Source organism: Sus scrofa, chromosome 10 (genome assembly GCF_054392235.1).
Source record: "Sus scrofa isolate SSC_HxYL_T2T_F1_AM1 chromosome 10, Sscrofa_HxYL_maternal_Yorkshire_Landrace_v2.0, whole genome shotgun sequence".
Classification (NCBI taxonomy): domain Eukaryota; kingdom Metazoa; phylum Chordata; class Mammalia; order Artiodactyla; family Suidae; genus Sus; species Sus scrofa.
In genome coordinates, this window is record NC_139392.1 from 84039892 (window position 1) to 84062319 (window position 22428).

At 42.6% G+C, this 22428-nt stretch overlaps 1 protein-coding gene across 50 annotated transcripts in view; it reads right to left on the reverse strand.

The window, feature by feature from the left end:
* The window catches only part of PARD3 (par-3 family cell polarity regulator), a 634673-nt gene that overhangs the window by 369127 nt on the left and 243118 nt on the right, over positions 1-22428 (reverse strand). For 47 of the 50 annotated variants that reach the window (XM_084980471.1, XM_084980461.1, XM_084980477.1 and 44 more), the window contains one exon: positions 15924-16104. The exons of the other annotated variants lie outside the window; for them this stretch is intronic. In XM_084980471.1, coding sequence (XP_084836597.1) covers positions 15924-16104 — 181 coding nt within the window. The remainder of the gene's footprint in view (positions 1-15923; positions 16105-22428) is intronic. 50 annotated transcript variants of the gene reach the window in all.

Consider the following 22428-nt stretch of genomic DNA (forward strand, 5'->3'; position numbering starts at 1 on the left):
AAACTGGTAAGGAAGGAGACAAAATTCGTTATTTGGTCTGTCCTTCCTACAGAAAGGGTATCGCAGGGTAACAAACAAGTTGATCAAAAAAAGAAAAATAGAAGTATCTTTCTGGAAATGATCTGGCCAATAAATGAAAGAATTTGAATATCCACATGGCAATGGATCTAGTCAATAATAACCAAGACTGCTAATATCACAAAATGAGAAACAGTCAGACTTTATGCATTTCCTAATTAAACCATACAATACCATCTAGAGATACTGCTGTCAGAAATACAAACCAGAATCAAATCAAGACTCTATATCTTATAACTACCAGTTTATAAGAACATAGTAGATGCCACAGGGGTGGATTCAGCAAAACCCAGACAGAGGAAAACCACAGGAAAACTAGTCCAATTTCAATGAATAAATTGCTCTGTGTGAGGTGGGGGGGTGGATGGGTGTGTGGGTGGGTGTGTGTGCGTGTGTACATATACACATACCCACATATATATAAACATGCAGACACACACACACAGGAAGAGGAACATAGAGACTAAAAGAAACGTATCAATCAAATGCAGTGCAGATTTTCCTTGGATCCTGATTTAAGCCAAATATATAAAACCACATTTACAAAACAGAGTAATTTTAGTAATAATACTACATTACATAGCATTAAGAAACTATTATATGGGATTATATTTTTGAAGTATTTCTACCTTTTAGAAATATATACAGTCCTGAAATATTTTCAGAGGAAATAATATAAGGTCTGGAATTTACTCAGAAATAATAACTGTTAGAACTGAGAGTTGGGCATGGTGTTTCCTCACACTATTCCCTTTAATCGTGGATATATTTGAAATGTTCTATGATAAAAAACTGAACTGAAGGAGTTCCCGTCGTGGCGCAGTGGTTAACGAACCCGACTAGGAGCCATGAGGTTGCGGGTTCGGTCCCTGCCCTTGCTCAGTGGGTTAACGATCCATCCAGCGCTGCCTTGAGCTGCGGTGTAGGGTGCAGACGCGGCTCGGATCCCGCGTTGCTGTGGCTCTGACGTAGGCCGGTGGCTACAGCTCCGATTCGACCCCTAGCCTGAGAACCTCCATATGCCGCGGGAACGTCCCAAGAAATAGCTAAAAAGACCAAAAAAAAAACCCAAAAAACAACAAAAAAAAACTGAACTGAAGACAAGTGATCTTCAGACATGGAGAACAGACTTGTGCCGAGGGGGACGGAGTGGGACAGAGACGGAGTTTGGGATTAATAGATGCAAACGATTACATTCAGAATGGAGAAGCAATGGGGTCCTACCGCACAGCACTGGGAACTATATACTGTGATAGAACATGATGGAACATGATACGAGAAAAATAATGTCTATATGTTTATGGCTGGGTCACTTTGCTGTACAGCAGAAATTTACAGAACATTGTAAACCAACAATCCTTCAATTTAAACAATTTTTAAAAAAAGAAACAAGATACGAAGCAAAAGCTAAAACAGAAGACAGGTGATCTTGCAATGTAATGATACTGAGTGATAGTCTGTTGTTTTTTTCCAATTAGGGTTAAATTTGTGAAAAAGGAAAGCTGTGTAAAGGCACGTTTTCATCCCAGTGGTTTGTTTCTATAACACTTTCTAGTCTACAGTTGAACGAATCTCCTCAGAACAGGTTGTACTGACTTTATAAAACATTTACGCGGAAGAGGCTCAGTGTCACTGAAAAGATTTGCTAAGTCAAGCCTCCTAAAACGCTATTTCTGACAGATTAAAGTCCTTTTCAAGATACACCATGAAATTTAACAACATGATTCGTGGGTCTAGATGGGGCCCGGAACCCCGTTTACTTAGATGTGCTTTAACTTTGAAAAGGTAAGTGACAAGAACGACAAGAGTCTGATTTCTTCCATTTTTCAGAAAGATGAAACACATTTGATCCTAATCGAGGTAAAGATATAAAGCAGTTGCATTCTCCCCACACACACCTAGCACATCTTTCCAAGGAGCAATGGAGTGATACGCACTAAGAACAGAGAAACGTGAAAAATATTATTGGAGTTCCCTCCGTGGCTCAGTGGTTGACGAACCCAACTAGGAACCATAAGGATGCCAGTTCATGAGATCCCCGGCCTCACTCAGTGGGTTGATTAAGGATCTGGTGTTGCCGTGAGCTGTGGTGTAGGTCGCCAAAGCGGCTTGGATCCCGCGTGGCTGTGGCTCTGGTGTAGGCCGGGAGCTGTAGCTCTGATTCCACCCCTAGCCGGGAACTTCCACATGCTGCAGGTGTGGCCCTTAAAAAAAAAAAAAAAAAAAAAAAAAAAAAAAAGGAAAGAAAAAAAGTGCAAAAAAAATATATATGTATATGTTACTTTGATGTCTTAAAGTGTATTATGAGAAAATGTTCAAAATATAATATCTACCAATAAGATTAGTATATGAGCAGACAGGAAAAAAAAAAAAAAACTTTTTTCAAATATGAGTAGCTTGGAACCCATAGGAACTGAAAGTAAATTATAAAAAGCAGTTAACGTAGCTAGAGCGACATCACCATTTACCAGCTTCATCTGATTCACAACTTCCCTGAAAAGTCTGAGGATGTGGCATGTGTGTGGTGTGTAAGTATTTCAAGGACAGAGTTTACAATCTAGAAAATATAACATTTCATTTATTTAGAAACATAACATACTAAATCATATAGAAAAACCTGTCCCATTAGTTTTAGAAACAATTTCTTTGTGTCATGTAAGACTGTAATAGACATGTGAAGGGAAAAAGCCCATACCCAAACTCAGTTTTCAGTCAATAAAAAAGGACAATGCTTATGAAATGTGTAAAAATAAAAGCAAGGAATCACTGCAGCTAACTCTCTCTCTCCCCCTCTCCCTCTCTCTCACACACATACACACATGCACAGGCACACGCATGCACGCCTTTTCCGAACACGTTTAATACACTAATGACAGTCCTTTCTCTTGCGTAAGAAGGTGGTTTGCATTCATCAATGTTTGCGCAAGCGATGATGGCGAGGTGTCGTTCAGTGTAAATGAGCAGACAGAAATCAAGGTCTGCAATAGCCACGTTCCAGAGAATAAAATTGTGCTACCAGCAGTTGCCCAATATGTTTAGTCCAAAAATACTTTTTTTCTCTAGCTGTACACTCTGTCTTTAAAGCTGGATAACAACCACAACGATGAAACTCTCTATAGCCAAACCAAACTTCCCCTCTGAAGCAGGCGAGTCTTGCAGAAAGACCTTAACGCGGCTTCCGTGACTCAGTGTGTCCCGACAACACGGGAAGTGAAGGAAGGTGGATGAAGCCACTCCCAAGTCAAGAGGGTCGTTTTAGATGTGCTTTCTGGAGATAGTTTTTCTAATTAAGGATCTCGATTTTCTACACTAAAGAGGTTTGCACTGGCCCCCAATCAAGCCTATCCAACTGAGAACACAGAGGTAGAAGGCTGTTTGCGAGGTTTTCACAGAAATTGACAATCTTGGAGGATGTACAAAAACTGAAACATATACACAACTAGGTTCAGAAAATATCATAAAACATTTCTTCTGTGTAAAAAAAAAAAAAAATCCTATTAAGGGAATGTTAGCACCCTGGTCAATGAAACTAAAAGATCACATGTACGTTTGAACTTGGATAAGCTGAAATTTTATGTTCACAGAGAGGAAAGGTCTTTTGTCACAGTACAATTAGTCATGGCCTGAACTGAACTGAACAGACTGCCCACCCATCGAAAGCAGCTCTCGCCAACTCCACGCTTTACACTTTTCCGCTCACTACCCCTGCCAGCCTGGTGGGGCCGAGAAGAGAGAGAAACACACGTCCTCAAGGCAAAGCTTTGAGCCAGCTGCTGCGGGCAGAGGGGGACCAAGACATGATTCCCATTTTTTTATATGCCAGAGAGGTACATACGCAGCTACAAAATAAAGCAGCATATAAGGAAACACGGAAATGGGAAAGAGCGCTATGGTTAAGAAATTTTTCAATTCTTTAAAAGGTTGGTAAGCAGTGCCCAACAATCTGCTTCTTTATAAGCAAAGAAGTAAACAAGTGTCATCACAAAAAGGTCTCTGGATGAAGGTGCTTGTGAAGACGCGTTACAATTAGTCTTTTTTTTGCTATTTCTTGGGCCGCTCCCGCGGCATATGAAGGTTCCCAGGCTAGGGGTTGAATCGGAGCTGTAGCCACCGGCCTACGCCAGTGCCACAGCAACGCGGGATCTGAGCCGCGTCTGCAACCTACACCACAGCTCACGGCAACGCCGGATCGTTAACCCACTGAGCAAGGGCAGGGACCGAACCCACAACCTCATGGTTCCTAGTCGGGTTCGTTAACCACTGCGCCACGACGGGAACTCCCTTGGCTTTTGTCTTTTTGTGGCACATGGAAGTTCCCAGGCTAGGGGTCTAAATGGAGCTGCAGCTGCCGGCCTACACCACAGCCACAGTAACGCCAGATCCAAGCCACATCTGTGACCTACACCACGGCTCACAGCAACGCTGGATCCTTAATCCACTGAGCAGGGCCAAGGATCAAACCCGAAAACTCATGGTTCCTAGATGGATTCATTTCCGCTGCATCACGAGGGAACTCCCAGAACTAGTCTTTAGTCACTGCAAAGCCTCTGTTCAAAGAGAATTACTAGAAACTCCTAAAATAGTTCAAGAACAGGAAGTGATATGAAGGTTCAAGAATGAAAATTACATCCAATACTCATGAGCTCCACTTCTGCATTCTAGAAGTCATTTTTCTTAGGATACTTTATGGGAAGGTCTAGAACATAACTAAAGTAAACATCACAATAACTTTTAAAGCTTAAAAAATCAAATGCAGTAAATCATGAGGGAGTTCCCATCGTGGCACAGCGGAAACAAAGCTGACTAGGAACCATTAGGTTGCAGGTTCGATCCCTGGCCTCGCTCAGTGGGTTGAGGATCCGGCATTGCCGTGAGCTGTGGTGTAGGTCGAAGACACGACCAGGCTCCCACGTAGCTGTGGCTGTGGCCAGCAGCTATAGCTCCGGTTAGACCCCTAGCCTGGAAACCTCCATATGCTGTGGGTGCGGCCCTGAAAAGACAAATCTAAACAAATCAATCAATCATGCGGAAGGTAAGAAGGAGGGCTTGGACAAGAAGAGAGAGTACATATAAGATAATGAAACTGCCCAATGTTACCAGTTTTCACTAACTGTGTATAATTTTTCTAATCAAAATTTCATCCTTAGAGGAGTTCCCCTGTGGCACAATGGGTTAAGGATCCAGCATGGTCACTGCAGCAGCTCGGGTCGCTGCTGTGGCGCAAGTTCAGTCCTTGGCCTGGGAAATTCCACGTGCCATGGGGGCAGCCAAAAAAGATGTTCACCCTTAGAGTATAAAAACCCATACTCGAAAATTCTTTGTAATTAGGCCAAAGAGATCAATATCAAGCAAATTGTTGCCACAGATTATTTCTGTCGAGCAAAAAGAATTACATAAAAATGGCCTGAGGGCTATTTTTACAGATCTTACTCAATTTGGCTCACCTAAATAAAAAATCGTCTCAAAGAAATACTTCCTGTGAGCTGGTTTGTCTCAGTGTTCGTGACTTTTCCTTCCCAACATACTTAACCACAGGGGCCATTACAAAAACGTCCCTGGGTCAGGCACGGATTGTCATACCCAGAGTCAGCCAGTGAGGAAAAATAATGCCCCAAATGCAGGGCAATGGAAGTGGTGGGGTTTTTTTCACTCTACCTGACAAAATGAAAATGTACGTAAATTGTGAAGGCGAAACAGTGGCCCTCAAAGGGGACCACACCCTGACCCCTGGAACCCGCCATGGTACCTGCCACGCAAAAGGGGCTTTGCATGCGGAATAAAGGCAAAGACGCTGGCAGGAGGAGGTGATCCTGGATCACCCTGGCAGCCTCACCGTAATCACGTGAGTCCTTAAAAATGGACGAGAAGGGCAGGAGGAAAGCAAGGGAGACGCGACTGCAGAGGAAAGGTCACAGCGATGCTGGAGATGGAGGGAGGCCAGCGGCGGAGGAACACAGGCGGCCTCTGGGAGCGGGGAGACGCAAAGAAACGGATTCTCCTCTGGAGCGTCCAGAAGAAACACAGCCGTGCCCACCTCCAGAGATCCGCATGCGACTCTGACTTAGGGTACTAAAACTAATGCGTATTGTTTTAAGTCACTAAGTTTGCGGTACTTTATTACGGCAAGAGTAGAAAACTAATACACACAAACACACACGGAGTCATTTATACCCTACTCTTCAAAACTGGGGGCAGATAAACTGTGTATTTACTCTGGGTTTTAAAGGATAAGTATTCTTTGCAATTGAATAAAACTAGCATTATTGATAATATAGTAATAAATCATGTTGACATATCGAGTTGTGGCATAGCATTAAGGGGATATTCAAACTCCCAGGCTTTAACTTAAAAGGTTAATGCTATTTAGTGGTAAACTAATTTCCCAATATTGAAGAGAAGAGGTGCCGTGACTTAGATGGGGCAGAGCAATGAGGAAGACAGACTGGGAGTCTTTCTGGATGAAACACCAAGGGCAGGCCCAGACAGCCCCTGCCCACCTGGCTCTCCCATCCCCGCCGAGAGGACCCCGGATCACAGACCCATCCTTGGAAGGCAGTGCAGGTCTGCTCTATGACTCGACTCGTCACTGACCTTCCTTCCACCTCCCACCCCCGGCTCCCTTACTGTGCCTGCAAAAGAACGGCTAGTATCCTGGATCGGTAGACACTCCTCTACTGCTCATGCAAACCGACTACCAGCTGTTGTTCTTAGTTGTAAGTCCTTAGACGGTAACACCTCGGCCACGCCAGAGAATCTTCTTTTCCCAAGCATTAACGCAAGTTGTGTAGTTAAAATACATACTTCCCGAGCTGATCTAAATAACAAATTAACCAGTGGATCGGTCGTGGCACAAACTGACATTTTAATTAAATGTGGTGACAGGCTGAATAACCTAGTAGCACTCTGAAATGCCCTTTGGTTCTTGCTTTTTCCATATGATGGTTAGTCTGAGGCTTCCTAGACTGATCCAGCTGGATTTTCAATCTTAAACATGGGAATTATCTCCACAAAATGATTTATTTTCCTGAAGTTACATACTATTCCTGTACTCCTATCAGAATACAACCTCACCAATTATCAGCTATGTTTATGTGCATATATATTTAAACGTGTGACCAGGGTACCACTCTAAAGACAAGACAACAGTGCTTGTAAGATATGATGGAGACACAACCACAGCCCAGGCAATAAGCTGTTGCCACGGCTTCCTTTACACTTGACTCTGCAAGAAAGAGTTGAACCAAAACGCATAGTGGCTGCTTAATCCCCAGGACAGACAGAAACCAAAGGGTGCAGGAAACTTTGCACAACTTTTAGAGAGAACACAAAGGGAAAGGCATTCCACCTGGGGACAGGCAGCGTGACAGTACCTGAGAAGAAGCCAGGTCCATGGGCTGGCTCTTTGAGACCAGGAGGGAGAAGCCAGAGGTGAGGGAAGGGAAGCACAGTCCCCTTTTTGGGAGGTACGAAAACTCTAGATTTATTTAAGTCCTGTCAGATGCCAACGGAGGGACGCCCGTAAAGGAAGCCGCGGGTGTCGGCCACAGAAAGCGCTGCGAGGTGAAGGTCTCTGTGTCCTGGAGCACACGCTCACCGCGCCACGAGCACACGACGCAGTGCCCGGCTCTTCAGCAGGGAGAAAAACAATTTGCTGAAATGCAGGCAATGGGTGGATAAGGACTGACCGAGAAACGCTTAGGGTATACATCACTATCGATGAAACACATCGGCACAAAGTAACCTAATGCGTTCACACACTGATTTGGATGTGAGGCAGTGGTGGTTCAAAACGCAGCCATGTAGCTGTTCATTCCGGGAACAAGCAGAAGGGGTTCACACCTCCGGGGCGCGTTTACCAAGTACCCTGTGCCCTGGCAGAGCTGCCCCTCCCTCCTTCCCGGTTTGGGACGCACACACCGATTCTGAGAGATGAGGCTGGCCTCCAGCTGGAGACGGGAGCCAAGAGAAGAGGAACGCAAAGCCATTTCTGCCATTAAAAACAAGGAAGGGATATATAGGGAAACACAGTCTCAAGAAGTAAACAAGAGCTCTGTATCAAATGCAGCAAGAAGAGAAGGAAAGATGTTATCTGGCCAGGCTTTCACGCTGACAAAATAATCCACAATACAGGCCTCTCTGTGACATGCATGAATAGAAAAAAGAACCTAAATACCTGCTTAGAATGGAAGATGAAAGTGAAAGAGAAAGCTTGTTTACAATCCAACCTTGCCTGCTGAAACATTTTCGTACAATTATTTTTACTGTGTAATGCACTCCGTATTGCCATTTGAAAACGGGCTTTTTTGCTTCTATTTAAATTGCGCTTTCTTGATATATCCATAGCTATATCACTTTTACCAATCTTTGAGTGTCCGTAACCATTTCTGCATCTGATAAACAGACAAGAACTGGGCACATGAGGTATGTTTCCATACAAAGGCAAGAGGGCAAGGCACGACCTCAGGGTGGAGTGACACATACGAGCCAAGGACAAAAAGAAGTGAGGAGGAAAAGTGATTGGGCCGTGGGGAAATATTTGGGGGGGTGGGAAATCTGTAAAACTGTTCTTCCCATGATTTCCCCAGGTGTGACTGGTACAGAGAGCTTTGTGCACAAGAGGTCCAGTTCCGCACAGTCTGGGGTATAAAGACCCCACACAGGCCAGGAACCCGACAGGCAAGCCTTCTGAATGGCCAAGGACCACTAACTATGGGCCAAAGCCCATCTGATTACATGGCGCAGAGAATTTCTTAAAAAACGCTCCTCTGCCCAATGGCCCAACAGTCCCCATTACCAAATGCAAAATATTGTATACGTATGTGTGAAGATTTTTTCTTAATTAAGTGCTTCACAGAGATGGAATTAGACAATGTAAGAAGCAAACGGTTATTCTGCTGAAAGGTAATTCGGAAATACTGCGGTCAGACGGGAAATGCGAAGATGCTCTGACTCCAAGTCTGGTGCGTGGAAATGCCGCAAAGGGACCATGAAGTACAGTAAGTGTCCATATATTTTCAGCAACAACTCTGCTGGTCTGAACTATGCAGGACGTGTGCTGTGGTTATGCCGTAAGCACAGACTGTGCTGGTTCACTCCGTGAAGCCTCAGTATCCCGATGATAAAAACAGGGGAGGTGGGCCTACAGCTTTCCTGAGGAACTGCTCCATCCTCCAAGGATGTAGAAACCTGTCCCAAACGTCCCTTATGCAACAAAGGACACTGAGAGCCTCGATTTTCATGAGCTCCGCGGAAGGAAAGGATTCTTGGGTAAAGGAAGCAAAATGACACCATTGCTGAAAAGACGATGCTGTTAGCTTGCGGAGCAATAAGTTCCAACCCAAAGACCACGGACGAAATGTTTCAGCCCAATGAAGCAAGGGATCCCTTATACTGTATTAGTGTTTTAAAACCTAACATGTCCTGTGTTCTGGTGTGGGAAGAATGTATCATGCCCTTTCTTGAATGGATAAACCATATGGAAAGGCAAGTTTAAAAATAATTTTGCAACCAAAATCGCCATATGGAGTTTGCTGGGTATTCCGTTGGAAAACTGAAGGATGGAATCCGCATCTTCGCAATACCAGAGAGAGGTGAAAAAGAAGGAAGGCTTTCTCTGTGCTACTGAGATGCCATCTCTGGAACAAGCAACCTGGTCCGCAGACAGTGCGTCTGCGGCTGAACGGCTGTTGCCTGACAGCCCGTCTTATCTGCCAAATTGCTCATTAGGCCTGGCCATTTTCACCTGCGCCTCCAGTTTACATTTCAGCAGGGAATAAACATCAGCCTGCCGGCACCATCTTCAGCAGCAGGCTCCCAACACCCCCTTCACAGCCCGGTCCCCACCCACCTGCGATCCTCCAAACACGCTCACCTTGTGCACAGCACACACTATTATTTTTAAAATGTCAATCCAGCTTCCAGCTCATAGAAGCTGGCTTAGCTTACACAAAGCAAAAAAATACAAAAGAGAGAGAAGAGGCGAAATGAGCCCCATGTGACAATACGAAGTGGATCAACCAATAATTCACTTCATTTTTCACACCAAAAAAGAACACATAAATAATCAGAACGTGGTAAAGACGCTTGTTTCAGGGCATATTTCCGAGCGCACAGGTGACAAGAGAGCAGAGGAGAGGAGTTCACTTCCAATTGGATCCAACCCATCCAACCTTTATTATAAGTCTGAAAGGAGAGGACTCCAATTTACAAATAAACAATGGAGGTTCCGTGGCAACCAGAACAAAGGGGGGCTCAGTACTCCTGGCTGTTTCCACTGATCCCTGCCAATGAGCATGCTGACATTCAGAGGAGGATCAATACACAAAAAGATACAAAAGAGATACTTGGTGGGCAAAAAGCACCAAAGATATAAAACAAAATGTCTGAGACCCCATAAAACAACTTCTGATGGAATACTGTTTTTCATTTTGCAGAAGTAAAATATTCACCACCAACCCTGCAATTAGCTAGAAAATTACAATAATTACAGCAATTTTGTATCCCATCTCCAATCCAATTAATAGATATATGACCTTGTCAACATGTAATAATCAGATTGCATCTACAACAAAACTGGATGAATTTTAGATGCTGAATAGAACTTGCACAGTAAGAAGGTAATTATTTGAAATACTGAGAATGCCATTTGTATGCCATGCTCCACTTCACAAGCTAAAAGGAAATACAATAGGAATATTATTTCTATTTTCAATATACATTTAAAGCAAAACCAGAAAATAGTATTCTAATATCAGTTAACGTTAAGAGGATAGATTTCTAAACCAAAGATCTTGGATCTCCTAGCAAGACAAACCCCATCTTGTATATCCTTGGGTAAGAAAAAAATTTAGAGATCAAGAAAGAGGCAAGGCTGTTAACTTCATGACCACCCTTGTATAGTAATTACTGACATCTCTGTGAGTTCCTAAAAGTAGGGAGCTGGTAAAATCTTACCAATTAGTTAAAGGGCATCATTTCAGAAATCCCAGAAATGGATAAAAGTTAACTGTAAAATTAACAAAGCTTAGAAATGTTAGAAGACCATCTAATCAGATACTTTGTTTCTCACTACCTTCTACAGCAATTCTATTTCAAGAACTTTCTCCACAACTAGTGGTATATATATGCCACTTGCTGAGGCATGTGACATCTTCAGTCTGGCTCTTCCAAAGGAAAGAGAAGTCCGCACTCTGGGGTGAAAAGGAATCCTGTCACCTTTGTAAGGCTAGGCTACCTCCAGAATCTCTGACCCCTATAAAACGCCTTTGAGAAAACAACAGAAAAGAAAAAAAAAAAAGAAAAGAAAAGAAAAAATCAGTGAAAAAAACAAAAAACTAACAACAACAACAAAAAAAACCCTACTAGACTTGGTTGGTCTCAATGATTCGCTCAGAAGTTGTGCCCCTAAGCCTAGTGGGTCTCTCTAAGCCTAGATTTGTGAGCATGAAAAAATGGAAATAGTTAAACACCTATCACAGGACTGTGAGGTTAAGAGAACATGGTTCCGATTTGATTCTGTGTGAAAACACTCCACCCTACCTAAGAGAGGCGGTGAGTCCTGTCCAAGAAGACACTTCCTTGTTACTTAGGCTCTGTAACACCTCAGCCCTCTGGAGCATCCATAAGAACTGGGGCTGCATCATTAAAATCTTTCTACAACCCCCCCATTAATCTCATGCTGATCATGTGTCACACACTACCAGGAGTTCACACATCTCATTTACTCTTCAGGATCCCGGCCCAGGTACGTGGAGATGAAGAAATTGAGGATGAGCAGGATTCCTGATCTTGCCCAGTGTGGCACCGCCTTATCCTTTCTGATTCATGAATCCTCCAAGCCACTGTCCTTGAAAGAAGTATCTGCACAGTAAGCTCATGTTAAAAACATAAAGTAGAAGGCATTCCATTCCAAACTTATCAAAAGTCTGGTAGGGGAAAAAAAAAAAAAAATCTATGAAGGTTATCAGAATCTGGTTATCTTGAAAGCGCAGTATACCCATCCATGCCTGAGAGGATACAAAGACCTTCCAAGAGAGGACAGAACATCAGCGGTTCAAAGGGTTCAATGTCAAATGGCCCCATTCCTGAGGCGCCACTCCCCAAAATGGCTCTATTGGCCTGAACACCTCCCCGTCTCTCCACTGTGGACAGTCCTAAGGCAGAGGAGGTCCAGTGCCCAGCACTTCTAGAGGCCCCAATTTTTTTTTTTAATTTCTTATTATAATTTGTTTTAATTTTTTGGCCTCGTCCACAGCACATAGAAGTTCCCAGGCCAGGGATCAAATCCACACCAGAGCTGTGACCTGAGCACTGCAGTGACAACACCAGATCTTTAACCTGCTGTGCCACAGGGAACTTAGAGGCCCAAATTCTTTACTTCTTCTTCTTCTTCTTTTTTTTTTTAAATCAGAAGGGTAAAAAAATGAAATTTGAGAGGAAAAGAAAGTGTTTTAATTTTTACTTCAGGTCATAGGAAAATGATACTTTTAGAATTTTCTTAGCTTCCATCAGTTCTTCATGGAATAAAGGAGACGAGTGAATTCATCCACAGGAAAACACAGGAAAGTTATCTTCAAGAAAAACACTGGGAGTTCCCATCATGGCACAGCGGAAACAAATCCGACTAGGAACCATGAGGTTGCGGGTTCAATTCCTGGCTTTGCTCGGTGGGTTAAGGATCTGGTGTTGCTGGGAGCTGTGGTGTAGGTCACAGACGCAGCTCAGATCTGGTGTTGCTGTGGCTGTGGCATAGGCTGGCGGCTACAACTCCAATTAGACCCCTAACCTGGGAACCTCTATATGCCATGGGTGCGACCCTAAAAAGATGAAAAGGCAAGAAAGAAAGAGAAAGGAAGGAAGGAAGGAAGGAAGGAAGAAAGAAAAAGAGAAAGAAAAAGACAAATATTGAAGCTTTATTTATCTGAAATCCTGTATTAACCATGTCCTTAACCGGAGTTGATTACTCCTCGACTGGGCAAATATCTACATAATGTTGGCTCCCTTATTTTCATATTGAAAACGAGGAAGAACACTGAACATAACTCCTTGATGGCAAGGACTAGGCCTCATTACCTCAGCTCGGGACTCTGGTTGCCTAGCACAAAGCCTGGCCGGCCAGACCAGCTCTTGTTTTATTTCTGAAGCAGTGGTATTAATACCAGAGCCCATGACTCAGGGCAATGCGTAACTTTCACACAGTCTCCAAACCTTGTAATTAGTGGGTGTTTAACATGCACTTGCCCAATGCCTGCCAAGGCTATAAAATCTAAATGACCTTAGCAAATGAAATTCAGAGCTTCTTGCTCTGAATTTGTGTATATTCTCCCACTGGCGGCTCTAAGACAACACAGAGGCTTCAAATCTAACTTCCTTTTCTCAAGAAAAACCAGGTAAAAGAGATATCTGGGGTTGAAGACAGCATTTAAATTTCAGCACAGAGAGCCAGACCTACATGGGCAGTGGCAGTTTAGAAATGCTGTTGCTACAAGAAAAACAAAATACACAAGAAATGCTGTTAAGTCAAAAGATACAAATTGATGGGCAGCAATGCCATTCAAATTCTTCTTAATATAATAAAGTCAGGATTGGCCTTTGCTCCAACACTCTTTTTACGGTGCAGCTAAATTAAAGGTGCATCTTGCTTTATAAAACACATGGATAAAAAACCACAAACACAACACAACAAAGAGCTCTGTATTTAATTATATACATTAAGGTATAATTACTAACTTAAAGACACTGTTCTCCAAATGTCAGGTACCTATGAAGACTTGTACTATTATTTAAAATTTCCTTTAAATCAAAATTAGGCAATCCATTTTGCATACACAAGGTTATTCCAAGCAGAGCATCATTAATGCACGGACTTAATCAGCTTGTATATAATAAAAGAAAACAAAAGGACCTGTGTACAACCCACACGTTACTTTGTGTACCATACACGATACAACCCTGGCATCTTGAAAAACACTGCCCGAAGTACAGGCCACACTAGATTTTTTTTTTTTTTAATCGTGTATCCATGTAGTCATCAAATGCTACTTCTTTTTTTTAACTTTTTTTCCTTTTTATGATTTTTGTTTTTTCCATTATAGTTGATTTACAGTGTTCTGTCAATTTCTACCGTACAGCAAAGTAACCCATTCATACATATATGTATATTCTTTTTCTCACATTATCCTCCATCATGTTCCATCACAAGTGACTAGATAGAGTTCCCTGTGCTATACGGCAGGATCTCATTGCTTATCCACTCCAAATGCAATAGTTCACACACCTATTAACTCCAGACTCCCAGTCCATCCCACTCCCTCCCCCTCCACCTTAGCAAGCCCAAGTCTGTTCTCCAAGTCCATGAGTTTTTTCTCTGTGGAAAGGTTCATTTGTGCTGTATATTAGATTCCAGACATGAGGGCTATCAAATGTTATTTCTATAAAATTAGTTTAAAATATATTTGTTCATGCATATGCACAAACAAACCTCAGTCTCCTGAATACAAGGAAATGTCCAGCTAAAACACCTAATACTGGCTGTTCTGGTCCTGGCTTCCTTGGAAACATTTTCCACTGTGCCCAGCTCTCATGTGACTATTCTTATCCAGCTGACACAAAGCAATTTTAGGATGTGGCTAATGCTGGTCTGCATCCATACACAATACCTGTCCCATCATGCAATGTGCCTTCACATCCTCTGCATCTCTATGTGGCTACTTTCCCTGTGGTTTCTGATGGATCATCAGCCGTGTTGCCCACTAAACTGATATTCTTTCCTTGTTTTCCTCATGTGTGACAGTGGAAGCAGAAACAGTTGATGAACATCTAGAAGCAAGTTACCAGAATGCTGTGGACTGCCACCAATGCAAAAAGTGGGATTCTAAGTATTCTCTAACTATAGGCTATATATCATTTTAAGTATTACCTAACTATAGTCTCCATACTATTTTACATATAATTATATTCTAAATATTATTAACTACAGCCCATATATTATTTTACACGTAACGACATTCTAAATATTATCTAACTAGAGCCTATATATTATTTTACATATCATTACATTTTATTACCTATCTCCACATGAAGAGCTATTGGAGACTACAAGTAACATCACACAAGACTCAATTTTCCACTCGAACAGCTGAAATGTTTCTATATAGATGTGCCTAAAAGATAAAGGATCTATAACTTATAAATTGCTTACTCTTAATGTTCCATTATAAGAGTACATAACTATAAACACTAACTATTATCTTTAGCAGAAGTTCTTGCCTTTTCCGAGTAAGCTTGGTAGGAATGGCTACAGAATTCTTCGAGCTAGCGTCCTGGAATTTGAGTGGTCTGCATCGTAGGCTTCCCAAGACAAACCCACTAAGTCCAATATTGTCTTTCCTTGAGCTGGTATCTAACAGCAGCTCTTCCAAATCCCTAAAGACAACGATGGCCCTAAGGTCTCTGCATCCCCTGCTCTCCAGATAAAGTTCCAGGAATGGCTGTAACCGAGCGAATGGTCAATCAAACATGCTGTTTTGTTTCCGTGGGAGGCCTTTGATTATTTCTATTTGTTTGAGCATTCAGAAAAAAATGCAGGGAAAGAAAAATTCAGGTACTATAACTTTATCATCCTGACTGACCTTCAGTGAGCAATTAAAAGTCTACCAGTCCAAAGTAAAGTAAGTCCAATCTATTGAAATGTAAAGAATCTTGCCCACCTCTCTGCAAAAGACATTTGCCCAGGTTCTACACTTAATCAATTTCTGATAAAAACAGATAATGAATTCCATTCACAGGAGCATGGCTGGATAACAAAAGCTGGCATCCCCGTAAATGAAGATGAAATATGCACTTACTCGCACGAAGGACAGAAGGGGTGACCTCAATCTCACTTGTTGCTTGGTAAGGCTGGAAGGCTGAAACATTGTTGGGGCCAAGCTCACTGCCAAATATCTCCGGACTCTGGGTGCCCGTGGAGCTGGCACTGGTGCCATCACCTCCATGATGGGGGTCTTGCTCGTCAAACACCGCTACCAGCTAGAAATGAAAGGTCGATGTGCAATTACGAACAAAGGCATGACAACCAAAAACGTAAACCACACGGAATACAAATCTGCAGAGGAGAAATACTGACGTTTCCACACCCGGGAAGGTTATGGTTTAGGAAGCAAAAACTCAGAGAGAGAGTCTCGCCCTGAACTTTGATGCTTGATGTTTACATTTCTAGGTTGTATGTGTCATACCCAAAATTCTATGGGGGGAAAATAATAAAATGGTTTTATATCACAGAATGCTAAAGGGGATGCAGTGAATTTAAATCTGTTGGTACATGGTATATCAAGTGGAAAAGAAAGTGCATATCCACCTATATGGATTTCATATACATGCTACACAGTACACACAGCATAAGGTACAGAGACCCTTCACAGAGGAAAAAGGAGATACTAACAACCATGAAGCATCTGCTCATTTGTGCAAAGGAAATCCAGAAAGGATAAAAGAACTGAATGAGACGAGTAGCCTACAAGGAGACAGTGGGAACAGGGTTGAAAGAAAGAGAGAAGGAACAGATAATGGAGATTAACAGGGTGGTGACACTTTTCTGAATATATTTTCCATAACTCCGACTCTTACAGATATCATAATGATTAAAATCCTAAAACGGACAAAAAATTACAATCAACCAGGATGGCAAGGTGAGGGGAGAGGAGTCAGGGATTCTAACACGGAACACAAACAAATGAAACCCAACTGAGTTACAGACGAAAAATATAACCACAAGCACACCAAAGGGGATAGGGAAGAAAAGAACTAAGGAACTTTGTAAAACTATTTTCACTGCTTAATGCAAAGCTAAAGACAAAAAGAACTGGTACAGAAATACTGTATTCTAGTTAGTAAACTTGTTTCTCACATGCATATGATACAGAAATTCATACACAAACACACAGTAGGAATGAAGGAATGAACAAGAAAACTATTTTGGATAATGGTAACCAACATTCTCACTATCAGAAATAGAAGTTACAAAAAAGGAAATAAACTGTAGTATCAAACTAGAGTTAGAGACATCTACATAAAAATCTATATGGTTTTTATAAGGAGGTAGGCAAACAAGTGAGAATGCAGGTGTGGTATTCAGACATGAATTTCTTAGGTCTGTTCACTGAGAGATCAGAAAAGCAATGATGTTGCTTCCGTGTCAAATTGCTGGTCAAGAAACAATGAACTCAAGTATCCAGATCTTGGGTTCTAATACCATTCTCCAATAAATGAACTAAAACTCCTTAGAAAAATAGTTAATTCCAGGGTTGGGGGCAGAAAAAAATAGATACGATGAGTCATGGAACACCTTGTAAAGCTAAAGAGCCCATCAAAGGAAGCACATCAGAGTCCCCGTCGTGGCTCAGTGGTAACAAACTCGACTAGTATCCATGAGGACGCGGGTCCGATCCCTGGCCTTGCTCAGTGGGTTAAGGATCGGGCATTGCCGTGAGCTATGATGTAGGTCTCAGATGCAGTTCGGGTCTGATGTTGCTATGGCTGTGGCATAGGGCAGTAGCTGCAGCACCAATTCCTCCCAAGCCTGGGAACTTCCATATGCTGTGGGTGCCGCTCTAAAAGGACAAAAAATAAATAAATAAATAAGGAAGCACATTAAAGGGAATTGGGTGCCAACCTGAAGGAGTGCCCCACAGCCAAGAGTGGGACACCTGTACACAATGAAATACTGACAGCACTGGAGTATAACCTATGATAAACTAAACATCTGTGAGTCCACAATGACATAAATAAATAATTGGAGAAATAACTAAATAGATGGCAGAGAACAAACAGCTCTGACTTCCTGAAGCATCCCGGTTAATACGTATGGAAGAAGTAACAGAAAGCAAAAGCATCATGAGGCAACCTGCACAGTCACAACTGTCGCAAGGCAAGATCTACGCGTGGGTGCTAACATCACGGGGTGAGAACATGATGCGATGAGCATCTCCCCACGAGATTCCTTTTAATGAAAAAGAAAAAACAGTCTCTTTGCAGGGCAGGAACTTGGCAGACAGTACTTCACCAAGTAATAAGACCTACCAAGGGCGTGTACCCGCTGAACAATTCACTGAGAAGCAACATTATTTCTGCGGCATTCCTGCCCCGAACGCATAACTTTAACCACAAGGAAACATCAGACAAATCCAAAAGGAGGGACATTCTATAAAATAACTCATACTCGTTAAAAATATCAAGGTCAGGAGAGTGAAAGACCGATGAAAGTGTGTAAATTGAAGGAGATGGAGGAGAAAGACAAACTGCCTGCAGTGTGAGGTCTTTGCCTGGATTCTGGGCTAGAAAAGGGCATTAGTGGGAAAGCAGCAAATTCAGATGAGGGCAACAGATGAGTTAGTAGCACTGACTCAGTATTTCCTAACTGTGGTAACTACACTATGGTTTTGTTGGATGTTAACGTGAGCCATAGATGAAGGGAATATGTCTTTCTGCAACTTTCCTGAAATAGAAAATTATTTCAAAATTGAAACATTTTGTAATCCAGCATTACAAGTACCATAAAAAAGAAAATTCAATTTATTTCTTCATATAACCCAACAGCAGCAGCTCTTCTTTAAAATCTCAAAGAGTAATGAAGTTCTAAGACACAGCAACACGTTGGCAACTCCCCCACCAACTCCATGCCTGGCAAAGCTAAGTTCAGCCTTCCAAGGAAAGAAGAGCCAGGACTGCACCCAAATGGAACCATGCCTTCTGCCTCCAGCCCAAGCCTTCTCAACACCAATACTCCTATTAGTTAAAGAACCGAAAGATGTATTCTCAGGATGTGGAAAGTATTTATAATTACAGTTTGTCACGTTGCGCAAATGCTACCTGCATCAATCAATTCATAAGACAAAAAAGAAAACCACCGTAAGGTCATAGAGACACGAAGACAAACAGGAAGCGCAGGATCCTGCTGTGGCATCTTATATAATTAGCTGATTAAACAATCTGGAGGAAGGTTAAGTGCTAAGAAAAAATTAAAGTAGGATGAATAGTTGGGCCACTCAACCTCAAAATAAGCAACATCAGTGGGGAAAGAATCCAAAGCAGTTATTAGAAATCGAAAGGTGTTTGTATGTATACACTAGAGTTTCCATATACTGTATGCACATATACACTAAATCGGCCTGTTAACAAGCTGACTGACAATCTGCCTGAAAAGCATTTTCCCATAACAAAGACAATCTACAGATCAGAGGTCAGCGAACATTTTTCTAAAAAGGTCAAGACAGTAAATGTTTTTGGAACCGCGCAATTCATTTAGTCTCTGACACAACTATTCTACTCTGCATTGTAACATGAAACCAGCCAGGCATGCAACACATAGACAAATGAGGATGACAAGGTTCAAATAAAACTTTATTTACAAAGCAGGTGGTGGAACAAACTTCACCCATGGGCCAGAGTTTGACAACCATGCACTAGATGGCTCATTCCTCGAGGTACCGCCAGTTCAAAATTTTCAATCTGGGAAATAAAACTAAAAGTCGAGGTCCCTCGGTAACCCTGACAAGCTAACAATATTCATTTCAAGCTCTTCATCGGGATTTTGAATTTCTATGCTTGATTTTAATATCAAACTTCTCACAAGGTGTGAGGCTTAATATGCATTTTGAAGATATTAAGTTTTGACATTTTGGCGCTTAATTGGAAGCAAATGAAATTCAAGTTTTGTTATTAACTTTTCACAATGATGTGTTCTCTCAAGAATCAAGTCCTTTCTGCAAACGGAAAGTGGAGATTGAAAATGACAAAGAACGCGTCTTTAAATGCCACACACGATGAAGAACTTATACACGGATATTAGCTTCAATAATTATCTCCAGCATTTTTAGAAAACACAAGTATTATGAAATCTGGACTGTGCCACGAACAAATGCTGTTTGAATTTCAGTGGCAGAATCACAGTTGGTGATTTGCAATATGCCAATAACATACAATTCTACAGCTTTCTTTTATACCAAAATTTAAGTGCCAGGTGCAGATATAAAGTAATTTTGTGTTAAATTGGGAAGGATATATAATTTCAGAAAATCTACTCTACAAGAATACATAGTAGCAGAGCGAAAGAAAATGAGACCTACACAGAAACATCACATATTAAAAACCTCCATCATGCCCTTCAAAAAAATAAAGAAAATGTCTTGCTTTTAAATTTGTGAAACGTGACTCACATCTAACAGATGGAACCTTCACTGCTGTCCATGAAGTAGATTGCTTTTGAAAGTTCATTTTCACTTTCAATCGTTATTACTTAATTTCTCTTCTGATCCGTGCACCCATCAAGGCTCCACGAGAAAAGACTGGAAGATTTTAGGACAATGCCTCCAATGACCCACCTATACATAAACTCGGCCACATGTCCTTTCCGCTGCCTGAAACATCTGAACCCTCCAACAGAAAACCCATTTTATAGAGAGCACATGCAAATGCATATACAAATCATTCGGATCCAGAGTGGCCCCTTTAACGAGTAAAATTATGAGCTGAACGCCCAGAACTGCATGTAGCAAAGTGGCGAAGAGCATCGAACCCACACTTAAAGAGACCTACATTCAAATCCAGCTCCGACCTTACTTCTTAGAGGAGGGCTGGCCTGACCCACCGGCCTCGTTATCATCTCTTAAGCCCTACTTGCCTCATCGCAAAAGAGAAGGAGGGTTGTGGTGGCAGACTGTGCCCATCACTGTCCACATCCAAAGCCTCAACACCTGAGGCTTTGCTTTCATGGATGCCCTCCTTCCATGGCAGAGGGACTGGACGATGTGACTCAGATTAAGGACCTTAAAATAGGGAGACTGTCCTAACTACCCAACAGACTCCATCCAATCACACCAGCCTGGAAAAGCGGAGACCCTTTCCCCGGGGGCAGAGTGAGTTGCGACAGTGGTTACGGAGACACTGCATCGCTGGCATTGAGGATGAAGGGAGCCATCAGCCAAGAACACGGGGCCCCCCAGAAGGCAAGGAATTGAGTTCTCCCTGGGGCCGCCAGGAAAGAAGGAGGCTCTACGGGCACCCTGATTTCACCCATGTCAGAATCCTACCCTGCAGAGCACTGAGTTAATAAACTAGCAATGTCTTAAGCCACTAGCTTGCGGTAATTAGCTCCGGCAGCCATAGGAAACTGATCTGGTGCATCTCCACTTGGACTTGCGACAAACAAGACAGAAGGCATATCAACTCGAAGAACACAAACACACACTCGCTGCTAGCTATTATCAAGTCCTAATGTGCTGGCTGATAAAGAGACCCTTCGGTAAACTCCAGGATCAGCAGCAAGGTCTTCTACACGCGAGTCATAAGAAGGACAAACGACAGGAAAAGGAAAGGAGAAACCTTGCTGAAAACGTCAACGTCGCAATCGCCAGACTGAGGTTCTTCCGCAGGTGCCCTCCCCCACCTCCCGCCACCCCTTCCCCAGACACAGGGCAGCTTTTTATAATTCCTTTCACAGAAAAGGAAACAGATCCAGAAAGACTAATATGATGAGAGATTAGCTATAAATAAGTACAGAATGAATCTGAAACCGGAAATGAGACCTATCCAACTTCAGAAATGCTACTTTCTCCTAACCTTCCCAGCCCAGAGCATCATGTGGACAGCGTGGCCCTTGGGAAACCCTGGGCGAGGACCACTCACACGCCTTGGACGGGAACTCTGTTCATTCTTCTTCCTCTCCTTTTTTGTTGCGGGGGCGGAGAGCGTGTCAGAGGCACGTGGAAGTTCCTGGGCTCCAACCAGCTCCATAGCAGCAACAAGCTGCTACGGTGATAGCACCAGATCCTTAACCCACTGCATCACGAGGGAACTCCCTGTTGATTCTTGATTAACCAAAGGAATAATGTCCTTATCAAGTTAACATAATTTTACTACGACCATCTAAAAGTTTCTGAACATACTTGAGAGTAACAATGCCAGTGATACCATCATTCAGTCTTCATCAGAAGAGCTTTTTAATTTTTTGTTTGTTTGTTTGGCTGCACCCACGGCATATTCGACCTATGCCACAACGGCGGCCATGTCACTGGATCCTTCACCCACTGCACAGGGCCAGGGAATGAATTCGTGCCACTGCAGAGATACCACCTCTGGATCCTGAAAACGCGGTGCCGCAGCAGGAACTCCCAGAAGAGCTTTTTAAAGAATCAAAAGATCCTGCAGATTGTGTCTTCGTCCAGGAAATGGCAGGTGACTTAAGTCAGGTAGTTGGCTAAGTGAGATGGCAAAGACGCCAGGCCCAGACTCCACAGCCGTGGAAGCTGCTTGACTCTGACAGCCCCGGAGCTGTCCTTCCTTCCATCTCTGTTGACT